At 42.9% G+C, this 22,406-nt stretch overlaps 1 protein-coding gene across 1 annotated transcript in view; it reads left to right on the forward strand.

Annotated features, from left to right (window-relative positions):
* Positions 1 to 22,406, forward strand: part of mgat5 (alpha-1,6-mannosylglycoprotein 6-beta-N-acetylglucosaminyltransferase) — a 123,993-nt gene that overhangs the window by 55,675 nt on the left and 45,912 nt on the right. Inside the window, exons 4-8 of the mRNA XM_030355478.1 lie at positions 1,180 to 1,269; positions 3,433 to 3,504; positions 11,994 to 12,155; positions 14,550 to 14,719; positions 18,572 to 18,706. Of these exons, the coding sequence (XP_030211338.1) occupies positions 1,180 to 1,269; positions 3,433 to 3,504; positions 11,994 to 12,155; positions 14,550 to 14,719; positions 18,572 to 18,706 (629 nt within the window). The remainder of the gene's footprint in view (positions 1 to 1,179; positions 1,270 to 3,432; positions 3,505 to 11,993; positions 12,156 to 14,549; positions 14,720 to 18,571; positions 18,707 to 22,406) is intronic.

The following is a 22,406-nucleotide window of genomic DNA, read 5'->3' on the forward strand; positions in this document are numbered from 1 at the left end:
TCTCTAGGCACCTTGGCTCTGTCCTAACACAGAGCAGTCCTACCTGCCCACACTGATCAGATCATCTATCTCCTGGGGTCTGTCCATCTCCCTCTTCTCTCTCTCTCTCTCTCTCTCTCTCTCTCTCTCTCTCTCTCTCTCTCTCTCTCTCTCTCTCTCTCTCTCTCTCTCTCTCTCTCTCTCTCTCTCTCTCTCTCTCTCTCTCTCTCTCTCTCTCTCTCTCTCTCTCTCTCTCTCTCTCTCTCTCTCTCTCTCTCTCTCTCTCTCTCTCTGTATTTCTCTTTATGTCTGTCTCATGGTCTCCTTCCCTGTTTGGCTACCTCTCAGTTAAATGAATTCAGTTCAAACAAGCTTTATTGGCATGAAGAATATATAATTGCATTCCCAAAGCATTTTTAGCTAAGAAGCACAAAAAGGTAAAAAACTAAGTGAAGAACATTGCACAACGCTTCCCCACTAGTCTGCTTCCCATCGTTCTCTTCACTGTCCCCATTCTTCATTAAGATGTTGTTGATTTAATGTTTTATTTTATCCTTGTCAGCTATCTATTAACCTTTGCCCAAGAGAACCTTGGCAGTGGAATCAAAGTGGGGTCCATTAGAGGGTTCTCCTTTTATCTCTTTATCAACAAGGTGTTTGAGGGAGGTTGATTTACAGCTTTTCTGTCTCAAGGTCACACTTAAGACTTTAAGGTTCCATCTGTCAGAGTTCTTCTTTGGGTTGGCGTAGCTTAATAAGAGAACACAGGGAGCGAGGCCGAGGGCCATGTTTCAAATCAATAATGTGGGTTAAATGTGCCAATTCTGGTACACAGATGATCTCGCCGGGTCCCATAGGCCACAACACAAGGTGTGTGTGTGTGTGTGTGTGTGTGTGTGTGTGTGTGTGTGACAATAAAACAATAAACAACAGTGAGAGATGCCCACTAACCCCACCTGTACCGTGATGACGTGTCTCTTAATCCATTGGGTCACTGTAGAGTAACATATTTGGTTGATAACCATACAGTTACAAAATGAACGATTGTTTTCTGTTTTAAATGCAGTGTATCAAAACTGCATATTTTACCTTATGTCTCCCCCAACCAGTGGGGTTTGAACTAGTTTTTAGTTATTTTAAAATGTGGCGTTCTATCTGAACTGACCAATGCGATGTCCTCCTCTTCCTCTTCCTCCCCAGTGGATGAAGGACATGTGGCGGTCTGACTCCTGCTACAACAACTACGGCGTTGACGGCTCCACCTGCTCCTTCTTCATCTACCTAAGCGAGGTGTGTGTGTGTGTGTGTGTGTGTGTGTGTGTGTGTGTGTGTGTGTGTGTGTGTGTGTGTGTGTGTGTGTGTGTGTGTGTGTGTGTGTGTGTGTGTGTGTGTGTGTGTGTGTGTGTGTGTGAGAATGCAGGAGTGTGTGCATGAGAGTGTGGTTGTAATTGAGCACTCATGTGTGAATGAGTGAGTGGGAGCGTGTGAGTGGGAGAGTGTGGCTGCACTGTACTGAAAAGCTGAATCATGCAATTACCAAGGATAGCATTAGGCAATCCGTGCACAACAAATATTATCATAGCACTTCTCGTGCACAGTGTTTCTGTGCTCGCCAGAGCAATAATGTAGGCTGTGAGGAGAAAAACATTAACGAACATACACGTTAAGTGTAGCAGCACAAAACGGACAACCACTGCACAATAATGCTTTCTTTGCCCTCGTGCTCGCAAAGTGTTATCCTGCTTGCTCTGATATTTATTCTGCTGCACGTGGATATCTGTTTGGGACCAAGTGAGCGGGGCCTTGAAGATTGACAATACTTTAGTCTATAGAATATCAGACAAGGAAATATAAACATTAAGTACTGCATTTCTAGCGGTAGCTATGGTAACAATGATGGCGATCGTTGAATTTTGATGAAGGCTAATAAACCAGCGCTGTCGCTTCATTTGTATTTCTGTATTCATAAATAATAAATAAATAAATAATAAAAATAATAAAGAAGCAAAATAAAACTTGTAAAAGCCCCCTCCATGAGGTGTTTCCACGGCTATTCTGGGGAATCTGAGAAACTAAAGCTACATATTATAGGTTAGAGCAACCAATCACATTATGGGATACAATGGCCAATTACATAGAGGGATACTTTGATGATATTACCCATATACAATGTATGTCATAAGTGCTAGGTGTACACCTCAATTCACGTCTCGCAACGCCATTAATTACGTAAACCATCACATACAAACAAAAAAGAAACCACAATCACATCCTCAACTCTATCAACCAATAACTTAACTCTCTCTCCTCTGAGTGGAGAGCTGGTCACTGTCAAGGTTTCCCCAGCCTCTCATCGCTCCCATGGGTTAATTATTGACCTGATGATGGATCACACAGCCCGGGAGGAAGGGGCCGATGGGAGAGGCAGAGATAAAGAGAGAGAGGAATAGAGACATGGAGAGATGAAGACGTGCTCGAGAACAAAACTTACTTTCAGATTTTGATTTTATTTTCACATTTTTAACGTTGTAATTCATCATCAGGCCCTATTCTCTTTCTTTCTTTCTTTCTTTCTTTCTTTCTTTCTTTCTTTCTTTCTTTCTTTCTTTCTTTCTTTCTTTCTTTCTTTCTTTCTTTCTTTCTTTCTTTCTTTCTTTCTTTCTTTCTATATAAAGGTCAGGTAGCTAACCCATTAAATGCTGCATTGGGAACTGAAAGTCTTGCAGTTAGCTGTAGGATGAGGAGCAGGGATAGCTCCTTTTCAGCAGTCAGCTCATTGTGAGACCTGCGTGGGGTCTTCGTAAAATACATTGTGATGGTGTGAGTGATTTAATGACCCAATACCCAAAGTATTTAATATTACACATTTCTCCCAGTGACCAGCAGTGAGCTCAGCCTTGCCTCCCTACGCGGTTATAGAGCCAGGGGCTCAGCCTCCGTGTCACTCATCTGGAAGAGGTCTAAGAGCCAACAATTATTGATTTTGCAACAGCTGTTGCTATGATCGCTGTAGTACCCTTTAATTGCATCGTTTATTTCCATTAATTTGCCTTTTATTCATGTATATGAAAAGATCTCCATTTCAATCAATTATTTTGTTGATAAAGATGTTTTCTTTATTTAGATCTCAGATAAATGGAGGGAGAGTACTGTAGACCATATTGTTGGAAACACCTAATCTCCAAGATGGGAACATTCAATCAAACATGCTAATGTTAAAATACATAAGTGTGTGGGCTCAATGCCTCTTCAAGGTTCATCACATTGTTTACTTTCAATCCTTCATCTGGGGAATCAAAAAAAAAACACTGCATGACTAACCGGTAACCTTGAGGGGCAACAACAACAATATCACCCTGTCCATCCATATTTGTGTTTCCAGATGTCAAAACAAAACTCTAAACACACACACATACACTGGGATCCAATAAAAGTTTGTGTGTTCTGTGACAGGTTGAGAACTGGTGTCCCCGTCTGCCCTGGAGAACCAAGACCCTGGCCCAGGAGCTGGACCGGAGAGGACAGGTAAACAACAACACATCGGGCCCTATCTTGCATCCGGTGCAATTGACTTTCTACACTGACGCATGTGTCGTTGCTAGTTTGCAACTGGGGCAGAGCGTTCTTTTCCCTCCACCATCACGCGCCTGTAAATTAGGGAATGATCTTGCGCCCCAAGGGGCAGTTTGGCGAAAGGAGGAGGCTTGTTCTGGCGCAAACGTTCCCTGGTGCTATTTTGCAGTTTCAGAAAACAATTGCACCACAAACCAGGGAATACCTGGTTTAAAGTCAGCGGCGCGTTGTTCAGATTGCTATTTTAAGAGCGAATACATAATGTTGCTTGTGCACCTCGCGCATACACTTTGCTTCTCTCATCTACCTAGACACACAATCTTCGTAAATTATTTGGGAAAGAACAGCTGATACAGCGGTAATAAGTTGTACTTTTAAATCAATGCATTTGCAAACACCGTACAGGAAACATATTTTCTTGACACAGACATCGTGTACAAGCCCATAACTTTTAGGATTAATGAGTATTTGATCGTGAGAAAACATTGTTTTACCGCGAGTGAAAAATAATTAAAAGAAAAAAGAAAAAATCGTTAAAAAGAATGAATAAATGCGGGCGCGCGGGTGTGTATGTGTAAAAGTATTAATGAAAGCGGGGGCGCGTGCGTGCGTCCATCTGTCTAAACACGTGAAGCATAATACAGTCCATGGCAATGTATATTAACGGGGGGACACATGCATATTAGGAACACAAGTCGATAACGATAATGCATACAATACTGGTAAGAAACGATGTTTGTTAATGCATTGCGTACGTCATTAAATAGAACCACAGTTACCGCATATCATGTTTGTGTTAAATTTTCTTTGCCAAAATGTATTTGAGGACCCAGTGTTTCTGAAGTTGTGGAAGAAAACGCTATTCCATGTGCCATATTATTTGGCCATAAACTGAGCCATTTGAAGTTTGAAATTCATGTAGTGATGCGTCCGTCTCATCGGAGACTGCAAACGCGCTGTCAAAATATCAACTGGTCAGATTCAAATGCGCTGATGGCTCTTAAAGGGGATGGGAGATGGCACTCTCATTGGTTTATTGCATGTTACGCCCAAACCACAACTACAGGTAATTAGGCTACTTCAGACCAACCCTTTTTAGATTTGCGCCGGGCACAAGTCATTTATGCCCCGGTAAAATAGCAACATTGCTATAGAATCGCCCACCAAGCTACTTGCGCTCGGCGCTTCTCTCTTGCGTTTCAGACCGTTCAAATAGGGCCCATCATGTCCAGCTCAACACATCATGTCCAGCTCAACACATCATGTTCAGCTACACACATTCGTCTTTGAGAACAAGAAGACGGATGCTCTCTGTCGTGAAGCACCGTTTGCAAAGTGCGCAGGCATCCCACTCACAGCATTGACATTGGTAGTCTCTGTTTGGCCGTAACGATACTGTGGACTTTCCTACCCTTTCCTCACGATCTTCAGAGGGCTGCTACAAACCGTTTATGAGTCGTGCGCTGGGCTGGGATTATGTCACTTTTGGTTCACGACGGCTCAGGCCCTTTGAGCACGGCAACTACGCAGGAGTCTGAGCAGCAATGACTAAAGACACAGCACTGCCATGAGAGTCATGCTGATTGGACAAGAAAGGGCTGGTCAAACCCAATATGAGAGGGAGTCCTAATTGAGCAGAAATGAGCGAAGCAGTGTTAATTTCGTTAACGAAAAATATGACGAAAAATGTTCGTCAACGACCTTTTTTCCATGACGTTGACGAGACGATGACGAGCTAAAAATAGATCGTTGATAATAAAAACTATGACGAAATGTAAGTTTAGTTTTCGTTGACGAGACGAGACAGGACGAAAATGTTGGTGGTGTGCTCTTGGACATTCAAAATGCATGATATTTGCCCCCAACTGTGCCCCTCTGTCAGTCAAAATGCATCTACTGTCATTGGTTGAATTGGTTGAGCGATGTGCGCGTGAACCTGCCACCTTGAACAAGTCAGGTGCTGGCGCTGATTTCCGAATATCAGAGCGACGGCGATTTACGACAACCAGTTAACACATGATGGCAAATTCAACACAAAAAGCATTTGGTCGGAAACAAAGATTAGATATATGGAAGCACTTTAGTTATAACTCAGCAGAAAGAAAAACGCAATGCACCGTACTAACGGGAGATGGAGATGCCCTGTGGCTTCAAGTTAGGTGGGAAGAACACAACCAACCTCAAGAGACACTTGAAGGCGCACCACCCTGATATTTTTGACAAGGTAAGTTAGTTAACTGTAATGTTAACATCACACAATCACATCATTTGAATCTTCAAAATCTATACTTGATATCTTCTTATATGTAAGGGATAATGTCCGTCCGAGTAGGGCTTTGACTTTTGGCCAAAAATCATATCGAAGTTTGTTTGTTTATTAATATTAATATTCGAATATATTCGAATATTTATGAATAATATTTTGACCATTAAATGCCTTCAGTAAGACCTGGATTGGGCATCGCAGGATTTGTTTAGCGTATACATAACTGCTATGACGCCCAATCATTTTGTGAAAGTATCACTCCGCGCCTTGAAGTGGAAAGTGTCAAAGAATACAACCGTATTTTTACTAGTGTGTGTGTGTGGAGTCATTTTGCCATAATTTTAACAGTTGTATAAAAGCAATAGCACAGTTCACTGAAGCCTAAAATCGGCGAGTGAACTGCTCGAATAGGAATAGGTGAATAGGATAGGTGAATAGGTGAATAGGATAAATTGCCGGCGAACCGCTCTATCGGAGCCTTCTCTCTGAGGGACGCTAAAGTGTGTTGCATAGCGACCATCGATTCATAGCGGCAGTCAGGAGGGACTACTTTTTGGTAGTCTTTATAAAACGGCTACTTTGACTTTCTTGGTTTATTTTTAAATGTAGTGTGTCTATGACTTTCGTTTCGCCATAACAGTAACCGTTGTATAAAAGCAATAGATCACTTCAGTCAGTGGCATGTGCTCATTATACCACTGTGAAGGGGGTCGCCGGCCCTCCGCTGCGCGTCGGGGCCGGACAACGCCCCTTAACAGTGGTATAATGAGCACATAACACAGCCTGGCGTGATCTATTGCTTAATTATACCATGTCACTTGCCAAAGAAAATAAATTAAGACCATTCATTTATATTTTCATGCGTTTTGCAATCCAAATATAAAGTTTTTCACAAGCCATAATTTAGTTTCCCTAACGCCTGAGTAGTCCGCTCCGCTAGAGACCAAACGTTATGCATTGTACATATTTATTATAATTTGAAACTCGTTCCAGCCTTTATACCACAAATACTATAGGGTCTATGCTAGCATATAACCACGTTTTCAGATTACAGTTTACTGCGTTTTTCAAAATTAACCAGCTCTCGTTTTGAAGGCTGAACATACGATTTGACTGGAAGTTATTAGCCAAGTAATATCTTAAAGGGATTAGCCTACAGGAGTAATTGTATCTTTTGATTTTTTTCCTCACCTAGATCCCAGAGACGAGTATTCCTAAACAGCAAACTGGTGCAAAAAATGTGGGGGTGCAATTATCGATCCCAGCAGTGTTCAGCTCAATATCAAAATATAAAACTGACTCGCTGGAACAAAGTGTTAAAGAAAAGGCGATTGCGCAATGGATTGCACGCACAGGTCTACCTGTCCGCACTATTGAGGATGAAGATTTCGTCCTCATGATGAAGACCATAGACTAGGCTAGGCTGACCATTCCGAAAAAAACAAAAATAAACAACTTGATCGACCAGCTTTATATTGCTGAAAAACAAAAATTTAAAGAGAGGCTCGCCACGGCACGCAGAACAACAATTTGTATGGACATATGGACAAAAAAAGGACTTGCAGCGTCATTCCTCGCAATTAGTGCCTGTTACTTTTGTACTCAGGAGAACAAACCCCAGCACATATTGTTGAAGCTTGACCAGATCTCCCACCCACACACTGCAGAGTGTATAAAGACTTGTCTTGACCGATGCACTGAGAACTGGGGAATACCAAAAGACAAAATTATAATGGAAGCAACATGGTTGCAGCGTTCAAAAACGATGAACAAGAGCCCAGCAGCTCTGAGGACTCAGAGGAGAGTGATGAAGACTATGACGTTGTCGAGGAGGAACAAAGGTAAATTCTATTAGTTTGTAGATGTTAACATTTTCAGTAGTAGGCTATATTATGTCTGTTATTGAGCTATGCTTATTTTCTTTTAGCATTAAAGATGTGTGTTACACATTGTTTATTGCATTGTGTTGCTCATGGCAATTGAATTTCCTCTAGAAGATTAATAAAGTATCTGTCCTTTTCTCTGTTTGTCTTATCTATCTAGGTACGGAGCCATGGAGAGGACCCCCTGTGTTGTACATACACTGCAACTCGTGGTGAACATAATCCGGAAAGATCTTAGTGTCAATCGACTCCTCGACAAAGCTCGAGTACTCGTCAGGCTCTTCCGCAAGTCGTCTGTGGCGATTGAGCAACTGCTGCAGCTGTGTGGACTCACTCTGGTCAAAGACTGCCTCACTAAATGGTCCAGCACATACCTGATGATATCACGCCTTGTCCAAGTGAAGGACTCAATTCTTCAGGTAGCTGATGGGATGGGCTGGGACTATCTTCTACCGAGTGAGTGGCTGAGGCTGACTGCTCTCAGAGATCTGCTCCTCCCCTTTGCTGAGCACACCAAGATGCTCCAGAGTGACACAATGTCCTTATCCCTGGTGGTGCCCGCCCTCCTGGACCTGAGCGCTCACCTGTGTGAGTTCCCCCAGGATTCGAGCTACAGGGACCTAGCTTCCCTGGCTCACAAGATGAAGGCAAACATGGACAAACGCTTCAGCTGCTTTCTTGATCCAAGTGATCCAAAGTTCTCACCCCTGACTACTGCTGCATGCTTCCTCGACCCAACAGTCTCACTCACACTCATTGAAAATGATGACGAACAAATTCAGGAGCTTCTGAGAAAAGCAAAAGATTACATTGCTGAAATGGTGTCACCAGTAATACAGGAGGAGGAGGAGGCTGATGAAAATGAGCAGGAAGAAGAAAGAGGAGAGGCACCAGAGGCAAAGCGGCCGAGATTTAGATTCCTCTCAAAAGCAAGTGCAAGCCGCCGGCCATCTAGCCTTTCAAAGCCCTGTGTCAGGCAGGAAATTCAGAAATTCATGGGGCAACTGTCAGAAGTTGAACCGATAAACGAAGAGACTGCCCTTCAGTATTGGGCTGCACAAGGTTCCGTTTATCCAAGCCTAAAACCTCTTGCCTGCGATCTCCTGGCAATGCCAGCATCTCAAGCACTTGCTGAGCGAGTTTTTAGCATTACAGGTGACCTCAGTCGTGGTCGTCGAAATAGAGCATGAGTCATTTTAGAGAGAGGCGCTTTCCTCAAACTGAATCGAGATCCGATTCAGTATCCTAATTCTGCTTTATGTGTTTGTGTGTTATGTGTGTTCATTTTGAAGTTCTAGAAAATAAACAACCACATTGGCCAAATATAGAAAGTTTTGTTTCTTGACTTAGTGGAATGGTCTTTACTCCATGTCACCATGTGTATTAATTAGAGCTGTCAGTTAAACGCGTTATTAACGGTGTTAACGCAAACCAAATTTAACGGCGTTAAATTTTTTATCGCGCGATTAACGCAATTATTTTATAAAAAAAAAGAATTTTTTTTTTTTTTTTTCTTTAGCACAAAACAAAGAAGCAGTAGCCTGACTGCTATGTTCAAATGACATTTGTTCAAAGCAGTCGTTTAATTGCACTATAGGCTCTTTTTTTGTATCGTCCTGTTTTGATCAGTGTATATGCCAATGTTGTTATCAATAAAAAATCATTTGCACAAGGCAAGCCGATGCACTTCACCATGTTGATAAGAGAATTAAAATGAGAAGAATTATGGGACAAAAAAATCAAGGGATATTTAGCCTAGAAAAATTATTTGCGATTAATTAGAGTTAACTATGACATTAATGCGATTAATCACGATTAAATATTTTAATCGCGTGACAGCTCTAGTATTAATACTAGTACTACCTTAGTAGATCTGAAAGGACAGCACAGCAGACTCTCATAGATAGGAGAGTCTAGTCTAGAGATATCCAACTAAGGTAAGGAGTATGTATATTACAGGTAAAATATATCCAACTAAGTAAGGAGTAAGTATCTTACAGGTAAAAGATATCCAACTAAGGTAAGGAGTATGTATATTACAGAGTGAAGTGATGTTGCTTTATGAATTTCAACACTTGATACAACCTGCTGTCACCTTCATTTCAATTTCCGATACCTGTATTAGCCTAATTGAATTAGTTTAAAAAGAGAAAACATTTTGACTAAAAGTAATGACTAAAAGTTGACTAAAATGTAAAGACTTTTCGTCGACTAAAACTAGACTAAAACTACAAAGGAAAACAATGACTAAAATGTGACTAAATATACTAAGCATTTGTCAAAAGTAGAGCTGTCAGTTAAACGCGTTATTAACGGCGTTAACGCAAACCAAATTTAACGGCGTTAAAAATTTTATCGCGCGATTAACGTAATTATTTTATTAAAAAAAAAAAAAAAAAATTTTTTTTTTGGGCTCAAAACAAAGAAGCAGTAGCCTGACTGCTATGTCCAAATGACATTTGTTCAAAGCAGTCGTTTAATTGCACTATAGGCTCTTTTTTTTGTATCGTCCTGTTTTGATCAGTATATGCCAATGTTGTTATCAATAGAAAATCATTTGCACAAGGCAAGCCGATGCACTTCATCATGTTGATAAGAGAATTAAAATGAGAAGAATTATGGGACAAAAAAATCAAGGGATATTTAGCATAGAAAAAGAATTTGCGATTAATCGCGATTAATTAGAGTTAACTATGACATTAATGTGATTAATCACGATTAAATATTTTAATCGCTTGACAGCTCTAGTCAAAAGACTAAATCTAAAATAGCTGACAAAATTGACACTGGAGCGAAGCCAGACGATTTGTGACGCTATGACAGTTATGGGTTGTGTTTAAAATGGAGGATAATCTAGGAAGCCACACGTTGTCTATACTACCTCTCCTTCAGTGTCAAGTGGCAGCCATGTTTGCGAAATGTTTTGCTGTCTTATTGTCTTAATTATTTTATTATCAACTGCAATTTAATTCCCACCCGTGGACATAAATAATTTCCCACCATTAGTTGCTGTCAGCCCTCCGTTATTGGGCGACGTTGAGCGGCCCTCCTCAATGCCGGCCCTTAGCGTGGTGCGCCACATCTCACATATGTGTCTGAGGTTGTGTGAAAGTTTGAAAGTCAAGCTAAAGGTTTCTTACTAATAAGCTTTGGCTTTCCCTTGGTGATATCCTGTAGCAGTAAGGCATGCTAATGGCGTCGTCCACGCTAGCAGGCGGTTAATGCGGTAATGCTACAGTGGTTTGGCTAATCCTCGCTTATCCCTTTCTGGCTCCCTGGTGGCTCAAATTTTGCCTGGGCTGTCTGCTACGTAAATCTCAGATTCATTCCCCTTGTCCTTTCATCTGTCCTCTTTATTCAGTTATTAGGATCAGTTTGCTCTCTTTCCGCCGCTTGCCCCCTCTCCTTTATTCTCCTCTCTTGTCCTCTTCTCTCATTATCTTTTCGCTCCTCTCTTCACATCTTACCTCTCTCCTCTCCTTTTATGTCTTCTCCGTATACTCCCATTTCCTCTCCTCCTCTTATCTTTTCTCTGTTATCTTTATCCTTTCCTCTCCTGCTCTCCCTCCAGTCCTCTTTTCCTCTCATCTTCCCCCCACACTTTTTCATCCCCTCTCCTCTCCTCCTCTAACATCCCTCGTCCCCTCTCCAATCCCTCTTCTCCTCTCCTCTCCTCCTCTCTTCTTCCCTCCACCCTTCTCCATCTCCTCTCTATTTTCCTCCTCTCTCATCCCGTCTCTCCTCTCCTCTTCCCCCATCTTTCTCCATCCCCTCTGCTCCTATTCTCTCCTCTCCCATCCCTCCTCTCGTCTCCTGCTTTCTCTCTCCTCTCGTCTCCTCCTCTCTTCTTCCCCCCACCCTTCTCAATCTCCTCTCTATTTTCCTCAACACTCATCTCATCCTCTCCCATCCCTTCTCTCCTCTCCTCCCCACCCTTCTCTATCCCCTCTACTCCTCTCCTCTCCACCTCTCCCATCCCTCCTCTTGTCTCCTGCTTTCTCTCTCCTCTCCTTCTCTCCCATCCCTCCTCTTGTCTCCTGCTCTCTCTCCTCTCCTCTCCTCTCCTCTCCTCCTCTCCCATTCCTCCTCTCGTCTCCTGCGATTATTTTTAAACCACGCAAAAGTCACCAGTAATCAGGCATCATGGAGCCGCATGCATAAAAATATAGTGCATGCGATTGGACGGTCGGTCCAGTCTGGCCTGAGGACTCCGATTCGACCATGCAAATTCTTAGGCTAGACACCCTCAATACATATTCCTTAAACAATTTTGCGTAATGTCTGTACCCCAGACGGAGGTCCGGACCAGCTTCGATGAGCTGCACCGTGTCATGTCCCGGCGGGAGGAGTTCCGCTGGATGATGCTGCGGATCAAGCGCATGGCTGAACCCTGGCTGTCGGCCGCACGCTCCCTCGCCTCCAAGCAGGACCTCGGCAAGCGCCACAGGAAGAAGGTGTGTGTGTGTGGTTGGGGGTGTTTGCATGTCTTCGTTTTACGTGTGTGTGTGTGGTGCAGCGTTTTCCATGTATTTGTGTTTTAGTTGTGCTTGGTGGAGGATTTGCTTGTCTTTGTGTTGTATGTGTGTGCGGAGGGGGGGTTTGTATGTCTTTGTGTTTAACGTGTGTGTGTTGGGCAGTGTTTTGCATGTCTTAGCATTCTGCGTCTGTGTGTCCAGTAGGGATGTGTCGGTCGCGACCGATTCGTTACAATGAACGAATCCCGAACGTGAACGACAAGAACTGGTTCCCCAAAACAAGAAGAACTGGTTCTTTGATTCTTTTTTTTAAACATCAACCAAAAATATGGTCACGTAAATAAAATATACAAACAGAACAGAGCTTCGTCTCCCCGCGACTTATATTGATTGAGTCTACAATGTTCTCAAAGATTCAGCCAATGAGAGGTGGCAATGGTGTTTCAATGGCACCTAGGTAAACCAATGACAAGGCGGTACCGTCGAATATGCGCGCTTTCTGTCTGACGTATCTTGGGTCATACCATTCGACGTGGGGCCACTCATATATCCCCCTACATTTTTTCGAAAATAGACTTGACCTCCATCTGTTTATTGGATAAACGCATTTCCCAATCCCAGGAATCTTTGCTCCATTCTACGTCAATTTAAGAACAAACAAAGAAATTAAACTGCAGTTCGTATTTTTTATTTATGACCATGAAAGTTCTGTAATGCCTGAACAATGAAGAATGAAATGTAAAGTAAAATAAAATTATAAATGTAAAACCATGAATGAAATATAGAGAGTAAGCAAGTGGTATAAATATTGGTGGGATGTTCGGTTATACTATATAGGAGGCATCTCCAAACGGCGGACCGCGGTCTTGACGGTCCAATCCGGACCCATGACCAATTTAAAATATATATATATTTTTTTTTAAGACGTAATCTGACGTAACGAACGAATCAAAACGACTGAATCAAATAAACGAATCGTTATAGTGAACTGAACTGAAAGAACTAGTTCCCGGAAAATAATCATTTTGCCCATCCCTAGTGTCCAGATGTGTGTACTTCTAATGTGCGTCTAATGTTTTTTTTGCGTGTGCATTTTGCGTGTTTGCAATAGTTGAATGGGGGTGTGTTCAGCGTGTGTGCTGGTATATTTGTGTGGGATTTCATGCCGATATGCTCGGATATACCTTGTGGAGAACAGCTTATCCATGCACTTCTTTGAACGTTTTCCACAGAATAGTAGGCAACTTGCATCATACAGATGTATCAGTTTGGCTCATCGTAAGGTACACGAACACGCACTTGCTCCACTCGTCCTCATTGGCTGCGTGGGACTATAATAATCTATATGTTTTGTCTTTATCTTTAAACAGAGCCTCTCCTCTTTTTGCTGTGTGTGCCTCCAGGCCTTCTCTCTGTCCCCTGTGGCGTTCTGTCTATCCATCCGCTCTAATCTCTGTCCATCACTATCACTCTGTTTTTCTGAATGGTCGGTCACTAACCTCAACATGAGGCCTTTATTTGGGTAGTCCCTTGCTATGGGAAGTTAAAAGCATGGTATAGTCTCTTATCTCCCCCAGGCTGGTTTACTTAGTGTACCGCACAGCTGTCAGCCATTCACCACAACACGTGTCACAACACACAAGCTCGCTGAGCGGCCTACACTACTGTGTGTTTGGCCATGTGCTTAAGTGTGTGTGTGTGTGTGTGTGTGTGCGTGTGTGCGCGCGCACGTGTGTGTGTGTGTGTGTGTGTGTGTGTGCGGGACCCCCACTCTCCCTCACGCTGTAGTGTTTTCTTACACACAGGGACTGTAGAAACTCTCAGTCTCTTTAGCCTAGGGACACTCATCAGCTTCCCAATCTCTCCCTCGTGCTCTGGCTCTCTCGCTGTCTCTCTTTCTATACCTCCCCTCCGTTGTATGTTGTCCTCTGTCTCCATCTTTGTACGCAGCTCTTAATCTTGATGCCTACCCATGCCTCTCCCTTTCTCTTCCCTCTCTTCTCTCTTTCAGAGTGGAGAGGAGAGGAACAGTGTTAGTCCAGCGTGGGATAAACATATGTTAAGCTCACAACACTAATTATGCCTTATGCTACATGCTACTGTCATGTACCAGGGCTGCATAGTGAACTAAACTAGTGAAGATGAGTCTACTTCCTGGACCCTGGCACATAACAGAGCAGACCCATCATTAGTGTTCTGAGCAACACCTGTGTTGCTCGTACCAAACCCCCCTCAGTGAAAAGGGTCTAATCCACAGTGTAATGCGTGTCCTTGGGGTACCTCAAACCCAGAGAACACAACAGTAGAAGACTCTGGTATCGTGTGTTCAACCTCTCTCTCTCGCTCTCGCTCTCGTTCTCGCTCTCTGACCAGATCCTGGTGCACCTGGGCCTCCTCACCAAGGAGTCAGGTTTCAAGATTGCGGAGAACGCCTTCAGCGGCGGGCCCCTGGGGGAGCTGGTGCAGTGGAGCGACCTCATCACCACCCTCTACCTGCTGGGCCACGACGTGCGCATCTCCGCCTCCCTGGCCGAGCTCAAAGAGTAAGTACTGCCGCAGACCTGTGCTAGCTAGGGCTGTGCTAGCTAGCACTGGGCTAGGGCTGCGCTAGCTAGAACTGGGCTAGGGCTGCGCTAGCTAGAACTGGGCTAGGGCTGCGCTCGCTAGAACTGGGCTAGGGGTGCGCTAGCTAGAACTGGGCTAGGGCTGTGCTAGCTAGAACTGGGCTAGCTTCTGTGGAGTGTTCTTGCTAAGTATTCGGAAAGCCTTTCCTATATTCTGGGATCCTTGTCCTATAGAGTTACTCCTTGTTATCTGTTTTGTTCCAGAGAAATGGTCTCAAAGAGAAACGTTTGCTAGCGGGGAGGGTTTCAGAAGGGTATTTGAATGGATGTATTTCTATGGTCGCCAGTTTTAACTGTCAATTTGAAAGCTTAAATACTTTTTCTGACAACGTTGGTGTAACACTTAAAAAACGCTTAAAACTAGAAAATGATGTTACTGGGCCAGTCCTAGGTTCGTTTGGAGCGGTGAAATCAAAAACATAAATTAAAGACTGGAGACGGGGTTTATATTAAGTTTCTATTAAGTTGTCTTTAGATGAGTCTCTTATGTTCTGCTAAATAAATATTAAATTAATGTTATATTAATTAGTTTGTACATATATATTTGTTCTGCTAAATAAATAATAAATATATTAAATATTATATGAATGTTCTGTTAATTAAAGAGTTAGTGCAACTATATTTGTTCTGCTAAATAAATATTTAATATATTAAATATTGAATAAATGTTCTATTAATTAAAGAGAGAGTACAACTATATTTGTTCTATTTGTTTTGTTCTAGTTTGTGATGTTTCCTATACATTATGAAAAGTAAAATACAATCAAAATGTGTATACAATTAATTGTGTATACAAATGTGTATACAAACAACAACAATCTAATATCTATCAACTGTGTATACAAATGTGTATACAAACAACAACAATCTAATATCTTTCCAACAATATCTGTATAAAATATCTTTGTCTCACTGTCCAGACTTGCAACACAGATGTGGTTCTAGGATCCTTTTTCAGGGTTTCAAAAAACCTGACCTGCACAACAGGCCATACATAAAATAAATAAGACAGTTCACCGACCACCTATATAAATTCTCTCGCTTTATATGGCTATGGCGGAGGAATGCTATTTCTCCCCCGCAGACTGTATTACCATGGTAACATAAAACTAACTGACAACCGACACTCGACCATTACAATTATTCACAAACGTAAAACAATAGGGATTCAAACGTTTCGATTTGTAACCCCTTCTATTTTTCCAGAAAGATATATGATCTGATACCAGAGAGCAAGGATAAGGGTTTGAGACCCAAGTTCTGTCTGGATTTGAGTCCTAGAACCTGGGTTGGAGTCCCAGGGAAAGGACCAAATTCCTTTAGGTCGGGTTGGAGTCCCAGAGAAAGGACCAAGTTCCTTTAGGTCGGGTTGGAGTCCCAGAGAAAGGCCTGAGTTCTGTCTGGGTTGGAGTCCCAGAATAAGGCCTTTGGTTCGTGGTTAGAGTCCCGACGTGTGTCTGGGTTAGAGTCCTAGAATCTGGGTTAGAGTCCTAGAATATAGTCCTACAATAGAAATTGACTAGAATCCGGGTTGGAGTCCCAGAGAAAGTTCAAGTTCCTTTAAGTCTGGTTGGAGTACCGACGTGGGTACCGAATTTCTTTAGGTCGGGTTGGAGTCCCGACGTGGATACCGGAGAGACTGTTGATCTGATCTTAAATACATTGCACTTTCTATTTTACTAATTTCTCTGCATATGTTTTCTTTTACTTATCTATTATTTTATTTTATTGTATGACAATGTTTATATGTGAAGCACTTTGAGTCTGCCTTGTGTATGAAATGTGTTACATGAATAAAGTTGCCTTGCCTTGCTTAAAACATCTATAACATAAAGTCGTACATAAAACAACGTAAACCTATTCCAAGCTGAAGTGAGTTAGTTGTGACGGTTTATGTCGCTAGTATATTAGTATATTACGCATACCTTCATTCAACCCGGTGGACCGGTACTCATAAATTAGGTCAAAACTCACCAAAACAGTCTTTCAGCACTCGTTTTGTCAATAGATATATCAAACACTCTCGTCTTGAGATTGAAAGACGAAGACTAATAATATAATATCAATTATACAGTTTACATGTAACACGTGCCTCTGATTTTGTCTCTGAATCGTTTAACAGTTCTACAAGCTCGTCTAGAGAAAGACGTCTGAAAGAGGCAGTGACGTTATTAAAGGGATGGTGAAAAAAACTTTTCTCGATCTTTTAATATATTAAATGTATTTATTATCAATAAGTTATCTATTAATGTATATACTGTTTCATATTTATAATTGAGACTCATTTTAGCTTTGTGTTAAATCGGGGTCCAGAAAGGATGTTTTTGCTTTTCTTAGCACAGGGAGACCTTTACTACTGTGAGCCCAGTTTTTGTTCGACATAAACCATTTACACACTCGCTGATCTCCAGCATGTTCTCCAGCAACATGATTGGTCGAAACAAATATGAAGCAAAAGTAAGTGATACACCCCACTCACCCAGATTTGAGCTCATTGATTTTTCCTCTTCTGTACCTCCACAGCCGCAATATCGATCGTAAGCGTCGCATATCCAGACGCTTTGGATAAAATTGCCGTCTAAATGACTAAATCTATTCCCAGATTATTGTAGATCTGACTTTTACTTGGTCATGCATATCTAATACCGTCTCGTAAAACCCCAAAATGTATTCCAATTCTTATGTTTGTAGCGTCACCATTGTAAGCCCAAACTACTTCTACCTTAACCCAAATACTATACCAAGGCCATACAAGAACTAGAAAACAAGGAAACAATAATAAAGGTGGTAAACGTTGAGGTGCAACCACATGGTAGAGGGCGGGAAACAAGGGGACGGATTATCATGAACAAGAGAAGAGCGTTATCAGAACCCAACAGGGCCATTTTGTGGCCCATTGGCAGATGCACTCTGAATCACTTGGAATTATGTTTTTTTCCCAAGGCCAGGGTGTTTATGGACGTAAACAAAAGCCTCTCTGCTCCACTTCTGCTAGGTTCAGACAGAGCAATCAGACGCACATGCTTGGAAATGTGTGGATGTTCTGGTTACCATGTGTTTACTTTAACATTTGTGTGTGTGTGTGTGTGTGTTTTTAAGTGGAGTATTTTTTATAAAACCTAATATTTCGCGTGGGCGGACCATCATTTTACGGGTCCATTTGTATTGGTCATGTATTTGTCATGTCTATCATGTCATGCTGCAAAGTCAACCCCCCATGTGGGACAGAACCATATCTCCCGAACCACCACTCCACTAGACGTGTCTTCCTCCTAAAGACTCAAAATCCTGCCATTGTCAGGAACACGGGGTCGCTCACCAGATTCCGCAAAAGACTAAAGACTGACCTGTTCAGAGTTCACCACCCCTCCTACGCACTTATTGTATGTCGTACGTCCTGGCACTTTATGTACACCCTTATTTTATGTTGTACGTCCTGGCTCTTAAATGTATGCACTTAATGTATTTTTTACGTCCTGGCACTTAATGGACGCACTTATTGTGTTTCGTACTTAGTTATAGTACTTGCCATTTTGTAGTCCTAGCTATCTTTGTTGTATACGGGGAATGGGTTTACCTAGCAATTGTAGTTGCTTGGCACTTGGTTCTATGAACATCCTTACTGTACCAACAGCGATATTGTTGTTTCTCTTTCTTCTGAAAAATGTACTTATTGTAGGTTGCTTTGGATAAAAGCGTCTTCTAAATGTAAATGTAAATGTTTATGGTTCTTCCGCCCCTACCCCCTACCCGCCTGCGCCACGCCCCCAGGATCATGCGCCGTGTGATGGGGAACAAGTCCAGCTGCCCCACCCAGGGGGACAAGGTTGTGGAGCTCATCTACATCGACATCGTGGGGCTCACACAGTTCAAAAAGACCCTGGGGCCCTCCTGGGTGCACTACCAGTGAGTATACTGGTTTATATTAGATGAATCATCATCATATTATACTGGTTTATATTAGATCTATCATCATCAACATATTATACTGGTTTATATCGGATACATAATTTATCATCACGACCAGTGAGTGATCATATTATACTGGTTTATATACTGGCTTATATTAGATATATGGTGTATAATGACAAAAGCCAATAACAAATTAAAAAAATGTATATATATCTATCGATACATCTTGTGTCATGTATTTGTATTTTCGCTTTATTAAATCACATTATACTAGTAATAATAATAATTTTGTATAGCACGTATGATATATCAAATCTGAAAAAACGCATGTCACAAAGTCATTTTTCCATGATACATTAAACCAAGATAAAGTAGTGACCCAATGAGTGCTATTGTATACATTAATAAGATATTTGCTGTTTCACTAACAAAACAAACTTAAGATGAAGAAAACGGTGGTTTGATATCATATTGGTCAATGCCCTTTGTTCTTGCAATACTACATATGCACACACGTGCCCACACATACGCGAACACTTTTGTGACCTAGTTTCCAGTCTGGAAGGGGCAGCTTTGTGTAAATTATCAATAAGGTTCTTTCTTTTCTGTGTTTGAGCTGTGAAGTTCAGTAGTAGGGGAAGAAGGAGCTGGGAGATGTGATCTATGGTCCCTGTTGTATAGTGCTTTTGAAACATCAATTTCACCTTCCACCAGAAGTAAACTTCAAGTGTTTGATGTTTCATATATTGGTTGTTCTGCCAATTTGGTGTCTTGACATGAGTTTAATAATAGCACGGCTCACCAAAGCCATGTCAGAAAAAAATAGTGATCTCCCGCATCCTTTGAAGTGTCTTCCTGAGAGAATATTCTAGATTGTACTTCTGCTCGCTTCAACGCTTCGTCCAAACAACATCCAGAGAGTAACACATCCTCAGCGATCGACCAAAGAAGGCGACCATAACCATAACCTTGACCCTGCTTATTCCTCAGAGTTGGAGTCCATGGCAGGGCCTCTGACCCTGTGACCATGGTCACTCGTCTGTCTTGGGTCTGACCCTCTGACCCTGCCTATGACCTGGGTCACTCGGTCTGTCTTGGGTCTGGCCATCTGACCCTGGCTATGACCTGGGTCACCCGGTCTGTCTTGGGTCTGGCCCTCATCATCATCCTTTATTACCTCCCAACTCTTTGCCTCAGAGTAGCTTCCCTAGCATATAAAACTAACTCTGAGGTATGACCGATCACACTCTTGACGCTTCAGACCAAAGCACACAGCCGTCACGGGGAGGACATTGTGTGTGGCGCTATAAATAAAGAGGTGAACCTGGCGCTCCATAGGCCCAGGGCGTTTACCCTTTCCTCCTCCACTGCCAGCGACATCGCCGTCTCCTGTCTTGCCGCAGGCCTCCAGCCGACTGCAGATGGACGTTTCCACGCTCTGTGCAGGCGGATGTGTTGTTGTGGTTGTTGTTTTTACTCAAGCTAACAGTACCAGCGGTAGAGTGACGATGTGCTGAGGCTGCTAACGGCTCCTCCTGTCGGCCCGTGGCTTTGTGCCGACGGCCGTCTTCCTCCGCGTGGCCCCTGAAGGAAAACACTGCATCGTTTTTATCTTTGTGTTTAATGTAGCCTTCTATTTCTTCTCTTTGATGGTGATTCCTCTTGAAGGCTCAAGCCTCTTCCTCTATTTCTTAATTTGTGGTTTGATGATTCGGCCATTGAAGGCTTTATTCTTTTGATTCGATGTTCTCCTTTTAATGACGTTACCACATGCGTTGAAGCGGGAAATAAACCCTGCAGGAACCCTGACCGACGTATTAGGGACACACAGGACTCTGTAGACATGACCCTGACATACCAAGGTGTGTATAGGCGTGAAGCTTAACAATGGCTTCTTAAAACGTGGATAGAAAACAGGAACCCAACCCCTGTCTACACTCAGTTCATCTGGACCGAGAGTCCAAGTGATAGAGCAGAGGTTGTGTAGGGCAGAGATTTGGCAGCGTATGAATGAACTTGATCTAAAGTTGTAGCAGTTAGTCGATTACCCATTGTAAAAAGGTCTGAGATATACGCCACCTATGTGGCTGCCCCGCTCCACCTAGGTGACTTTAACTGGGCTCCTCCAAAGAGGTCGCAGGGTGGTGATGTTCAATCGGGTTTATTGTATGTATGTTTCCATGCAGGAGATCTGAGTGTGTGTGTGTACTGATGGCTGGTTTAACCTGTTCACACTCATTACTCAATGTGCAACAGGTGTGGCGAGAATACTAAACTCCAAAAGCAGAGAAAAAAAGAAGTCACTTATGTAGAACTATTGCACCGAGATAATCATTATGAAATATTTGTTCAGCTGAAAGGTTGTTGGGGCGAACCTCCCCGAATGTCCCCGGTCAACTGATGGCCTGGGCACTCTTTTTTTTCTCCTCCCTTCTCTCTCTGTTCCCCCTCTTCTTCGCCCCTGTCTCAGCCTCCTCACGGCCCTCCTCTTCAACGCGTGTGTCTCTTTGGTTCGCTGCCTCTGTCCCTGATGGGGAATCTTCCCCCTGACAGCTGTGAGTCTGAATCTCACGCTGTCAGGCCCTGCTTGACGTCGTCCTCTGGGTCCCATTTTTCTCTGTACTCTCAAAAAGGCAGACGGGAAATAAATGTCCTCAGGAATCACAACAGCAGTGGATTTATGTCCAGGCCAGCCTGGTGCGTGCTATACGACGCAGCACAATGTGCAGGAGAGCAGTGCTGGGTAATAAATGGCCTTTTGTCAGCTATTGGTTTTCTGGACTGAGGGAAGAGGAAAAATAAGTCCTCTGTGTGAAGTACTCACTAGGGTCGATATATCACACTGCTTTCTGCTCCTCAAAATAATCAAAAGCCCTCACGTAGCAGGAACCGCAGTGCGTGACGCACTGTTGTCCAGCGGGGCGGGAACATGGGCGCCCAGAGGAGCTGAAGAAACAGCCAGGCATATGAGGAAGTCACCGTCAGTGCTTCTAGCGATACTCGCTGTATTGATCTTTATGGTCGGGCCGTCTTCCCCCCCCTCCGTTCTCAGTGCGCCTACTCAAATCCTTCTCCCTTCTGCCTTTGTCTCTTCTGGTCCCTCGTGTTGGTTTCTCTCTGGTTCTCGTTTTGTCTTGGCAGGGCTCCAGACTAACATTTTTTACTATTTTTTACTGTGGCCCCTAACTGAAAATTTCAGGGGCGCAACCAGAAATTTGATAATAGATGCAGAAATTACAATGTGCCGTTTCAAATTCAGTGTCACATTTTATTGTGATTCTCATCTATCCCAACGGTTTCCAGGTTTGCGCATGCATGCGTTTGACAAGTAGTACTGAAGCGACAGTTTCACGGGAGTGCGCCCGCTTGTCAGGATGCTGAGCCTCTTCTCTGGCGCTCGCCTCTCCATTGAGAATGCATTATCAGGCCTGACAAACGCCTCCCGTGTGAAAAGCCCTTTATGGAACCTGAAGCAGATTCCTGCACTGGTGAAACGACGGTGAAACGAGTCGGGTCGGACGCCTGAAAAGCGCGGGTCGGGTGTGGGTTTTGCGATTGCGAGCGAGAATTCACTTGTGCTGGATATGTTAATCAGGAGCAGAGGAGTCAACTAAAACCGTCAACAGTGGATGATGTGCTTTTTTTGCACAACAATCTATAGCACCAAGCCAAACACCAGATAGTGTAATTTCCA

This window comes from Gadus morhua, chromosome 4 (genome assembly GCF_902167405.1).
Source record: "Gadus morhua chromosome 4, gadMor3.0, whole genome shotgun sequence".
Taxonomy (NCBI): Eukaryota; Metazoa; Chordata; class Actinopteri; order Gadiformes; family Gadidae; genus Gadus; species Gadus morhua.